Source organism: Lissotriton helveticus, chromosome 6 (assembly GCF_964261635.1).
Source record: "Lissotriton helveticus chromosome 6, aLisHel1.1, whole genome shotgun sequence".
NCBI lineage: Eukaryota > Metazoa > Chordata > Amphibia > Caudata > Salamandridae > Lissotriton > Lissotriton helveticus.
Genome location: NC_136067.1, coordinates 1,952,965,424 through 1,952,977,717, shown reverse-complemented (window position 1 = coordinate 1,952,977,717; position 12,294 = coordinate 1,952,965,424). Strand labels below are relative to the sequence as shown.

General features: G+C 42.4%; 1 protein-coding gene across 2 annotated transcripts in view; it reads right to left on the bottom strand.

Moving 5' to 3' along the window:
• The window catches only part of CLU (clusterin), a 210,684-nt gene that overhangs the window by 17,758 nt on the left and 180,632 nt on the right, over positions 1 to 12,294 (bottom strand). For both annotated transcript variants that reach the window (XM_078649963.1, XM_078649961.1), the window contains exon 7: positions 5,132 to 5,358. In XM_078649963.1, coding sequence (XP_078506089.1) covers positions 5,132 to 5,358 — 227 coding nt within the window. The remainder of the gene's footprint in view (positions 1 to 5,131; positions 5,359 to 12,294) is intronic.

The following is a 12,294-nucleotide window of genomic DNA, read 5'->3' as shown; positions in this document are numbered from 1 at the left end:
ACTGTCCGTTACACCCAGTCATGTGACCAGAGGCAGACTACGGGTACTACATGGACAAGGCAAGAAAATGCCAACTTTCAAAAAGTGAAAGGAAATGACTCGGAAAGGTATCCAGGAATACCCAATGTACTACAAACATATCACTATAAAGTGTACACAATGTTATCTGAACAACAGTATGTAATGTCCTATTACTCTTATTGTAAACAACAGTACTCCAACCAGTTTCCAATTAATCGAAGATGAGAATCAGATCTTCAAACCATGAAGTTGATTTTAATCTGCTTTATTCTTGATAGTCGCAGATGAAATATAGTTAAACAATGGCGAAATATACAACTTGTATTCAGCAAAGAACAACAAAACTTCACATATCCCAATGCATTTCGGGACTTTCGAATAAGCCCTTCGTCAGGGGAATCTGCAATGTATCAATAAGCTGATTTTAATGGGAAATATACAACAACATGAAACTTAGCATCAATCATAGAACATAAGGGCTCACGAGAGAGCAGGAAAAAACAAATGAAATTGTAACTAATAGAGTTCCACCTCATCCAGTGTGTTAAACAAGCCGTCATGAAATCAATGAGGTGCCGAAACTCCAGAACTGAATGTGTACTAAAAAGCAGGCTGTTGTAGGCAAACATAAACGAATGCGTGACATTAGTGGGAGTGCCCAAGATTAGAAAGAACGAGTTCTAAAACAGAGAAATTGGAGAAATTAAGAGTACTGATCATACCGCTAACGCTTGAGTGCGTGCACTCAAGGCGAAAACACAAGCCAGCAGGATGCCGCTAATGTCTGCAAAAAGAACCAGACACATACTAAAGTGTGTGTAGAAAGTGAAAGAAATAAGTTTGACGCCGAGAATGAGCTACGGCGCTTACCTGTAGCAATGGTATTAAACACACGCTACATCAAAGTGCAATGGCGTTACCAGCACCTGAAAAAACGGAGCTAAGGTAAAAGAAGGTGTCTAAATTATTTTAAGATACTCAGCGTAGTGCCAGCTTCAAAACAGAGAAATAGTGAGACGCCGAGAGTGAACTGCTGCGCTTACCTGAAGCAATGCTCATAACCAGGCACTAAATCTAGAATGTCGTTACAAGCACCTGAAAAACAGAACTGATATGAGAAAGGTGTTGGACACACTCTCAAATGTACAGCTTAGTGACGGCTTCTGGACACAAAACTCACCAGAAGCAATATGAGCATGAACGCGAACTACTCCACAGAAGACGCCAGTAAGTCCGCGCTTCTTTTCTGGATACATACATAATGGAGAAAAAGGAAATGGGCATAAAAATAGGACTATTGAAACAGTGACAGCGCCTAAAACGAGACGACTACCAACACAGATAAGAGGTGAAAAACACAAAAAAGTGAAGCAATAGATGCGGAAAAGTGAATTGGGAATTAAAGAGGAGCAGTGACAAAATGAAAATCAAAATAAGGATGAAATTGAAAATGTGAAAGATAAGTGAATGTGTGCTGATTAAGAGAACAATGAGAGCAAGAATAACACACACAAGGGAAGGAACAATAGCACAGACATTGTCAGTGAATGTGTAACCACCAAGACATTGCGAACAGAATGAATTGCCGCAATAACAGGGTAGTCAAACCTGATCTAATACATACATGATGAACCTGTTTAAATGGAGCAACAAATACAGAGAAAACAGTAACGAAATTCCAAAAATTATAAGAAACAGGACAATTCAAATTTATCGTTCAACCCTTCCGGGGACAATGTTTGCATAAACCAAATCCAATGAGACTCCCGTTGGGATAAAACTTTGGACATGTCTCTGTCCGGACGGGTCTCATCCATCTCCAGAACACCGAATCTTAGCTGTGAAATAGTACGTTTTTCAGCTAGCCAATGTTGCACTAGCGGAGAACTGATCGTTTTAGTCCTGATTCTGCTTTTGTGTTCAGTGATTCGGGTACAGAGAACCCTCTCAGTCTTCCCCACATAATACAAATCACAAGGACCATTGATCACGTAAATAACATGGTAACTATTGCAACTTGCATTAAAATTCAGGAAAATCTTTTTACCTGAACGGGGGTGTGGCACACTTCTGCCTGTGATCACGTTATTACAATGCGAACAGTTCATGCATTTAGACATCCCTTTGTATGGGACTTGCACATTGTCCTCAGGTTTATTTAAAATTTCTTTCAAATTACGAGAACTCTTGTATGCAAACAACGGAATACCTGAAAACATTCCTTTAAAATCAGATTCAGATTGGAGCAGATCCCATCTTTGCAATATGCTCATTTTCATGAGGTTGGAGTGGGTTGAAAATGTGGAAAGAAACACTTCTCAGGATGAGCCAGAATGTGTGATTTTCTTTTTCAACAGATCATCACGATGTAAGCTAATGATCTTGTTTCAGCCTGATCTAGAACCTGTTGAGGATAACCTCTATTTAAAAACTTCTCTTTGGAATCTTGGATAGTCTGCAAGCCTAACTCAGAACCTAAAGTGATGCGCCTAATTCTAAAGAACTGAGAAAAAGGAAGATGACGTTTCAAAGGCCATGGGTGAAAGCTTTGGTAGAACAAGGCATTTTTGGGATCAGTGGGTTTCTTAAAAACGGTAGTCTCAATGGTGGTGCCTGAAAGTTTGAGCAAGGAGTCTAAGAAAGCTATGCGCTGAGATTCAATCTGATAGGTACATTGAATTCTGGGGTTGATGCCATTCAACTTGAGAACCTGGAGTTCTAGATCACTACGTGATCAATGCCAAATGAGGGGTATATCGTCGATAAAACGTCGATATGCTATCAGCTTAGATGTCCATGAAGAATCAGAAAGAATATGCTCTGTTTCGAATTTTAACATGAAAATGTTCGCATTAGGTGGGGGCTCCCGAAAAGCACATAGATGTACCATTGGCCTGGAGAAAAAACTGATCTTTCCACTGAAAATAGCTATGAAACAAACAAAAATTGAGAAGTTCAAGGAGAAACACCTTGTTAGCCCTTATATTGTCTTGTCTCAACAATGCCCATTCAATGGCTTCAATGCCTTCGAGATGGGGAATAGATCTGTACAAGGACACAACGTCTATTGTACATAACCAAGTTTCTCCCAATTCAGGAATATCAATGTTTTGAAGAATGTTAAACAAATGAGTGGTGTCCTGTATGTATGACGGACTACTTTGAACAATGAGTTGGAGAAAACATCGAGATAATGACCCAATGGATCAGGTAGGGATCCACACCCGGATACTATAGGTCTCAACTGAGGGTCCAACACATTTTTGTGTATCTTTGGAAGCATGTAGAGCCCCGGTCTACGGGGAAAAAGAGTGAATAGAAACTCTCTTGTTTTGGTGCTGATCCATTTCATCTCAACCGCATGTGTAAAAATGGATTCCAGCAAAGTCGAAAAAGCATCAGTTGGATCCTCGGTTAGTGGTAAATAAATGGAAGAGTCCTGTAACACCAGCCCAATTTTTTTCTCATATTGTGTGCGATCCATTACAACTAATGTCTGCTTTAGTGAAGTGTAAAGTGTCATTCAACCGTAAAGATTTCAATGCGAAACTCTCACTTTTTGATAAGTTGGGAGTTACTGCAATTTTAGATGGAAATTTAGCTAAGTCTTGTTTCACCAAAGTCTCAAACAAATCAATGGTCTTATGAGAAATGGGAGAGACAAAAGTACTGTGTGGCTTAAATTCAAGATATTCATTATCCTGTGAGGATTCAGGTGTCGTAACAAGGGTTTAGAAAAAATATTGCAACCGTAATTTTGTTGTGAATTTATACAGAGCAATCTGAGAGTCAAGACTTTTACCTTGATAAGTAGGTACAAATGAACACCCCTTGTTCAATACTGCAATTTGATTGTCAGTTAATTTCTTGGAGGAGATGTTCACAACTAATGTTTCTTTGTGCAGCGTGTTGTCCCTGTTTTTGCTGAATCTGTGACTTCTGCGGGTTTGGCTTGTTCTACTGTTACCTGCGTTGGAGGTTGGTTTGCGGCGGGGCTGGTCTCCAAAAAAGAAGCCTTAGCAGTGTTGGGGCAAGCAGTAGCAATGTCACTTCCGGGTAATTAGATTATAGAGGACACAGGTGGACGGGATAACTGAGTGTCACTGACTGACTCTCTTCAGATGAAGTGGTGCCCGGCTTATGCCAGCTCCGTTTTTGAGTGTATACCTCAGCCCAAGAATAAACTTCATCCAACTTATAGTCTATTGTGTCACTTTCAACAAGTGGCATTTTCAGAATTGCAATTTAAAATCTGACATCATTATAAGTTAGAATTTTAAATTGTGATTCTAGAGACACCAAACATAAACTGGTCATCTCTTACCATTTCGAAACGACACATAAAATGTAATAAGGCAACTCCAATTTTATCCTATGGGAGAGATAGGCATTATTGTAGTGTAAAACGATTTTAAGAGTTTTTCACTACCAGGACATGTAATACTTAAAAGTACATGTCCTACTTTTTAAATGCATTGCACCCAGTCCTCTCAGCTGTCTAGGGACTACACTTGGTATGACTTATGTGACTTAAAAAGGAATGTTTGGGCCTGGCAAAAGGTTTATTGTGCCAGGTCAAGAGGTTACAACTGCACACACAGGCTCTACCATAGGAGGCATGAGGCATGTTTAAAGGGCTAGTTAAGTGGGTGGCACAATCAGTGCTGCAGGCCCACTAAGAGCATTTAATTTACAGACCCTGTGTACATGCAGTACCACGTTGTAGTGACTTCTAAGTAAATTCAAAATGCCAATTAGGGATAAGCCAATATTACCATGTTTAAAGCAATGAGGAGTGAACACATGCACTTTAGCACTGGTTAGAAGTGGTAAAGTGCAGAGAGTCCTAAGGTCAGCAAAAACGAGATCAGAATAAATGGAGGAGGAAGGAAAAATGTTTGGGGGAAGACCACCATAAGGCTGACAGGTCTATCAATGAAGTCATGGTCAATGCTGGCAATACCACTTTAATATATATTTTAAAAAGACCACAGTTGAAATGCAGCTATGGAAATAAACCTGAAAAGCCCAAGAATAAGAATATATAGCTTAACATCCATGTCTACTTTACATTTTGTAGAGATAAGTTGTAAGAGACTATAGGACTCACCGAGGACACTTTGAATATTCCTTCTCCATTGTCGGTAAAGTTGGCGAGTTTTGAAACCCACCCATACTGCTCGTTCAGCTGATCTAAGACACCAGTCATGTTTAACATTTCTTCTTGGAATTTCTCAAGCAGCTTCTTATGCTCACTCGTGTATTTTTCAGCCAGGCGCAATGCCTCTATATACTGCTGTTCATGTGAGCTCTGCATTGATTCTTTCCCTGAGCAGTCTGTACAAAATAGAAGAAAATGAATATACTATAAAAATACCAAATAGCATGACAACCTTTCGAAAATCATGAGACAATATGAGTCTCTCTTTCCCACTAACCAACTTAACTGAAAAAGTTGGCAGGGACTGAATAAGCAAAATAAACTACAAAACGTGAAGGTTGCCCCATCTTAAGTTGGAACAACTGGAAAACATGGTTAAGAAGAGCATGAACAAGGAGAATGCAGAAACGGGTTATTCTCCTTTTCCAGAATGTATACTTAACCTTATAACAAGACGGATTCCTGTCCCTTGTTTTTTTCACAGCAGCTATATTTCCTGTGTTTTCTTTCCCTGCGCCTCATCCCTGGTGGTCCAGTGAACCTCTGTCTCCTTTCTCTCACTCTGCTCCTTCACTCGTTTTTCTACCCTTTCTATCTTTCACCTTTCTGCACCTTTCTGCATCTCTGCTCTTTTGTGCCTTATTTCTGCCCATTTTCCCTTTTCTCTCCCTCTGCCCCTTCACTCGTTTTCACTCGTTTTTCTACCCTTTCCACCTTTCACCTTTATGCACCTCTGCTCTTTTGTGCCTTATTTCTGCCCATTTTTCCTTTCTCTCCCTCTGCTCCTTCACTCGTTTCCACTCGTTTTTCTACCCTTTCTATCTTTCACCTTTCTGCTCTTTTGTGCCTTATTTCTGCTTATTTTCCCTTTTTTCTTTATCCCTTCTTTCCTCCCTTTACCTTTCCCCGCCGCTGCTGCCCCCGCGGCCCCTCCCCGCCCCAGCGCAACCGGCCCAATCCAGCTCCGCTCCCGCCTCCCAGCTGTCCAGCCCTCCCCGACCCCTACTTAATGTCGGACACTGCGGGGACAGGCGAGCAAGACCACTGACTCATTGTCAGTGAAATTGCTCTCCCACCCTCGCAGCTCCACCATTAAGTGAGGTGCCCCTTCCCCTGCACTCTTGAGTGTTGGTGATCGAGGCCCTCCTCCACCCGCAGGTTTCCCTGCGCCTCATCCCTGGTGGTCCAGTGGACCTCTGTCTCCTTTCTCTCACTCTGCTCCTTCACTCGTTTTTCTACCCTTTCTATCTTTCACCTTTCTGCACCTTTCTGCATCTCTGCTCTTTTGTGCCTTATTTCTGCCCATTTTCCCTTTCTCTCCCTCTGCTCCTTCACTCCTTTTCACTCGTTTTTCTACCCTTTCTATCTTTCACCTTTCTGCACCTCTGCTCTTTTGTGCCTTATTTCTGCCCATTTTCCCTTTCTCTCCCTCTGCTCCTTCACTCGTTTCCACTCGTTTTTCTACCCTTTCTATCTTTCACCTTTCTGCTCTTTTCTGCATCTCTGCTCTTGTGTGCCTTATTTCTGCTTATTTTCCCTTTTTTCTTTATCCCTTCTTTCATCCCTTTACCTTTGAAGGTACCGAAGGCGCGTCAAAGGCAAGCACGTCTGCGCCCGTCTGCGACCCGTCCGCGACCAGCACCAGGAACCCTGGACCTCCGCCCCGCCAACGCTACGACCCAGCAGCACTCCACGCACTCAACCCAGGCTGCAACAACAACTGCAAGCTAGCATCACCAGCCGACACCCATGGACCCTTCAGCTGTCACCGCTGCCGGCACACCTGCAGCACTGCCAAGAACATGGATCCAGCACAACCCGCACACAAGAACACAACCAAACTGAAGACCCTGCAATGCATCCTCCTCAACGTCCGATCCCTCCACAAACACGCCACAGAAATCTGGGACCTCCTCGACAGCACCACCCCGGACGTAGCATTCTTCACCGAAACCTGGACCAACACCACCTCGAGACCGGACATCGCCATCGCCATCCCCCAAGGATACAAGATCTCCAAGAAGGACCACCCCACCCACCCAGGAGGAGGAATTGCCATCGTCCACAAATCCAGCCTCCGTCTGAGCACACTCCCTGACGAGTCCACAGAACTGATGGAACACCTTCACTTCAAGATACTGGCCAGCCCCACCGCCGCCCTCCGAAGAACCCTCATCTACGGACCCCCTGGACCCTGCGGACCCTTCGCCAACTCCATCACGGACATTATCTCCCCGCAGGCCTTCGCACTGTAGTGTAGTTCCTATTATCCCAATAGGCACTGCGCATTGGAATAATACCTCCAATAGTATAGACCTAGACCAGACGTTAACTAGGTCTTCTACTGTCGATATTAGACTTAAAGTTTTGGGTTTGCCAGCTAGCTCAGAGTTCACTAGAAACTTTCTCGAATAGACAAGGAGGAGTTGAACCTCCCTGGATAGACAAGAAGGGATTTAGTTTCTGACAACCATAGAACATGACAACTTTGCTCTCCCCTAATCAAGAGTATATCTCTAGAGTCGTGTGAAAACAAAAGACAACTTATTTTACTCAGTCAGTACGTGCATTCTTAGTTTCACCAGTTTGTAGAGAAAAGGAAGAGACGGGCGTGTTCAATAAAAGATGTTATTTATTGATCAGTCTCTTTTCTCGTACAAGAGAAATGAATCGATATTATTGCAATACTTATGGTTAAGTAAAGTGCATACAATAAAAGCAGAAGTATAAAATAATACTGTAAAAACATTTATATGGTTTCTAAGCCATATGGTGGTTTAAAATGGATAAAATAGATACATACATATAAACATTTGACTAATCGTACTCAACTGGTGCTTCTAACCACGCCTACCCCAGTGTACCTGACCTAAGCCTAATACGTGGGCGGGGATAGAAAGTAGCAGTCTAAGTTAAGTTTGTTTTGCCAAGTGACTGATTCAAGAATTCTCTGCAAGGGGTTATTCAGTTCCGTACCTTGAATCTAGGATGATTGAGGGATGGTATCTCTCATCTTTGGTCTCGATATTCCAGGCTGCCTGCAAGGGCTGCTCGGAAGTGCCGGAGTTGGATTTCTCGGCAGGAGAAAGGCAGCGTCTCGTTCTCAGCGCGTCAGGAAGGCGGGGCAGCTAGTGGGCTTCGCTCTCTGCTGGGCTTCGGGAAGTCTCGCTGCTCCGATCTCGTCACCACCGCGTGTGTTTGCTTAAGGCAATATCGGTAATATTTATACCTGTAAGGTGCCGAGATTGACGTAAGGATGGACATAGATACGTCAATAAGGATGTCATACGAGCTGGTCGTTAGCGCATTCTTTTACTGAAGTTCTTGGTGAAATCAAAACAATGGCCGCAGGGTTTTTCCCAGGTTGTCATAGGTTTGATTTGTTTTGAGAACTCCGTATGCCTTATCAGGGGCTGGAGGAATATTGCTTGCCTAATTAGATGGCAAGCGTTATGACCTAATCAGATAACGCGCTCCTGTGCCGTGGTCTGGCGTAATCAGATAACGGTTTCTGCATCATGGGATGGCTGCTAGTTAACTCGTTAACCAGAATAGGGTCAGGAATAGGGGGATCGATACAGAACCTATAGGAATACATCACACCCACTCCACGCTAACTATGGCCATATTTACGAATCTAGGCATAGTAAAACATACTGTAGAGTATCGTGTATACCTTACCACCCCAAAATACACATAATGCATTTTGAAATTATGTAACATACGGGAAAAAAATAGTCATATGTACTATATGCACTCAAGCAGTAGAATAATGCTAAAATAATCACGCATATGTATACATTATTAGTAATTGAATATTAGAATTACACATGAAATGGCTCTTAATACAGAAGAAAAGTTTGAGACCACTTCATCACAGTTCAAAAATATTTATAAACATACCAGCGGGCAGCTAATGTCTATGAAGTTTCTAAAAATAGAAATTAGTTCTCTAAGAATAGTTCTTACTTTAAGCAGAAGAAAAGTGTCCCGTAAAATTTAACAAAAATATTTTGGGGCTGCTAAAAAATTGCTGTCCGTGAACTGGAGGAAAAGTCGATCTTGCTACTTTATTATTAAAGTTGAAGGCCAAATTCAAGGCGTCGGGAACGCCGTGTGCTAGCTTGTTCAAGAGTCATTATTTCTGCTCTGGTGAGAACATCATATCGTTGAGACTGCTGAAAAAGCTGTCAACAGCTTCCTGTGAGAGTTCCACTAATTCGGAAAAGGATGTAACCATGCATTCATGTGCATGATTGTCTCCATTGACGTTTTGAGTAGTATTGCTGACAGAAGGTTGTACCTGATCGATGCTGCTTTCATCTTGATCTTCACTACCCCTTAATCGTAGTGTTGAAGTTTCCACGAATGCCGTCATCAGGATTGGCAGCCGTTGAGGGCAGCACAATGCATGAGCCTTTACCGGACCCAACAGTGTTTCTGCATCCATTGGCGCATCCGATTGTAGCGTCAGACAGGTGTCCAACACGCATTCTTCTCCGCACAGCATGCACCTTAATACAGGTAAAACACATCTTTGCCATATCGGGCGAAATGAAAGAAACCAAGTCATGTTCAGGTCTCTAATTGTGGGTTTATATAGCGCTAGGAATCAACTCCCGGAGGAGTATCTCCACGCTTCGACCGCTGGGGAACCCGTCCTGGCTCACCCTGAGAGATGGTCCCAGATGGGTATCTCTAAGGTGCGACCAAGCATCCCCGGTGATCTGGGGGGGCCGTTGTGAAGATGAGGCAAGCTGATGCCCAGAGATGCCGCGTGTGGTCTCTGACTAGAGTAGGCACCGAGGCGAGAATTATCGAGTCCGCTGACCTTGGTCCACGACCCTGCCGCGTCGGGAATCGAACCCTGGTCCCGGGCCGTTCTCTGCTCACGGGTCTGCCGCCTCTAACCAGTGAGCCACACTTCTCCGCCGGGTTAGTCCCAGGATTTTTGATATCCGGTCCCGGTATCCAATGGCTCGGATTGTTTCTTCCCTTGTCGCAGGTGTTTTGTCTGTGACACGGTTTGCCATAACGAAATATAAGGACTAAGAATAGGATTCCTGCAATTAGTCCCAAAATGAGGGGAACTCCTCCAAAAATCGAATGGATGAAGTCTGGAAAAATACCCAGTATGGCTTTGAATGGTGTTAATGCCATCGAAAATACTGTCTTAAATACATTTGAGACTCCACTGGTATCAGAAATATTTAAGATTTCATTCAGGATTTCTGCGAAATGTATGGGGGAATTAGTTGATAACAATGAGTGAATCTCTGCAGTCGTCCTTGCGACTAGGAGATCATACGTTTCTTTTGATGACGTGAGCCTGGTCGGCGTCTGAAGAAGCACTGTTTTCATTCTGCTTAAAGTATCAACTCGAATAGAAGTAATTTTCAAGTGAGGCCATGCCCTTGCCTCCCTGTCTGGAAAGGAGCTGGGGAACAATAAGCGTCCACAGCACATGACCTTCGCAGTCGTACTAACGAGATAAGGAACCCCGGGCAGTAGACTACAACATCTGCAATCCACAATTAGAATGTAACTCCCGTTATAGAGTCTTTTAAAGAATGGTTCTATCTCTGTTGCAGGTGTGCCTAGCTGGTGACATGAAAGGTTATTTGAGTTCCCTTCACAGGCTCCATGCAAACTAATTCCATTACACAGAAGTGTACCGCTTAGTGACATCGCACAATTATTGCCACTACGAAACACTTTCAGTCCTTTATTACTGACACATGCATGTGAATAGGGCAAGTTCCATGTTGTCTTAATGTACCCTTTTCCCAATTTTTCGTACATGCCAGCCTGTATATATTTTTGGCAGTATTGAAACCTGAAAGTAGATATCGGAATATTAATTATCCCATGTATTATCCATTCAATGACAGGTCGTTCTGACATTGTCAATGGTAATCTCTCGAGTTTCTCAATGCTCAGGATTGTATAATCAGCACCCTTTTGTGCCATACTGATCTGTTTATCAGTAAGGTTAAAGATAGTGAATAGTGACGTTGTGTTGATTAAACGCCAAGGCACATAGCCTGAACGCAGGTTTTGTAACGTCCAGCCAAGCTGTACAATAGAACGCAATTGAGACTGACCGTGTTGTAATAACAGTAAGTCTTGCGATATTATGTCGATTGCTGATGACACAATGCTGTCCAATGAAAAGATTCTGGAGGACAGAGTCATTAACCCATTGTCCACTACAGAAAGCGATTTTTCCAAATTAATACGGTCAATTTCCCGTATACTTTCTGCTGTCTCAATTTGAGTTATCTTCCAGGCCTCGTTGTAAGCTGCATATATAGAGGCTGCTATGAAGCGTTTTTGACGCTGTTTGCGTGGTCCCATAATGAAATCACGCAAGTCAGCACCATCAGTAAGTAAAGTTAGGTGTTGCTTAATTTCTGTCAGTGTGGAAGTTTTTAGCCAATGAAGGCATAGTTTGCCCACACTGTAGGTGGTGATTATCCCTGGATGTTGTCTTTGGGAATATCTAGGGTCTGGCCTGGTCAATGTGAACCCCTGTGTTTTGTTCAGGAATCTGTATTGACAGTTATTAGTATCTGTGGGCCAGATTAACCATTGTTTCCAATCAGGATTTGTTCTGTTTTGGTTTAATACATAGTTTACGTCTATCTCTTCATCTGCAGAGTTATTGCTGTTCATTGTTGGTTTTGGAATAGACGGTTTATTTAAGTCTTTGATTTTGGCTAATCCAAGACAGGTAGTTTGTTGAATAGTTTCATTCAAGAATATAATTTGTTCTGGGATCATGCAGGCTCTAAACAATGATTCTATACCTTGTACTTGCCATTCTTTTGTACCCCAAACACTTTTTACTTCAACATTTTTGTCCCAATAATCAAAACCAAATGTATTCATTTGTTCAAAAAATGAGTCCGAATATATCAATTTTGTGTTTGTAAGCATGGTTTTTGTTCCTGTCTTATTTGACAATTTGAAATAAAATGTTTCAGCATTACTTGTATTGAACCCTGAAAAGTATGAATATTTGTCATAAAAGGTTTTTGATTTTCCTTTTGGAGGGGTTGCACAATGTTCCCATTGATTATAATTTAAAACATTTCTAGGTTGTGCTGATT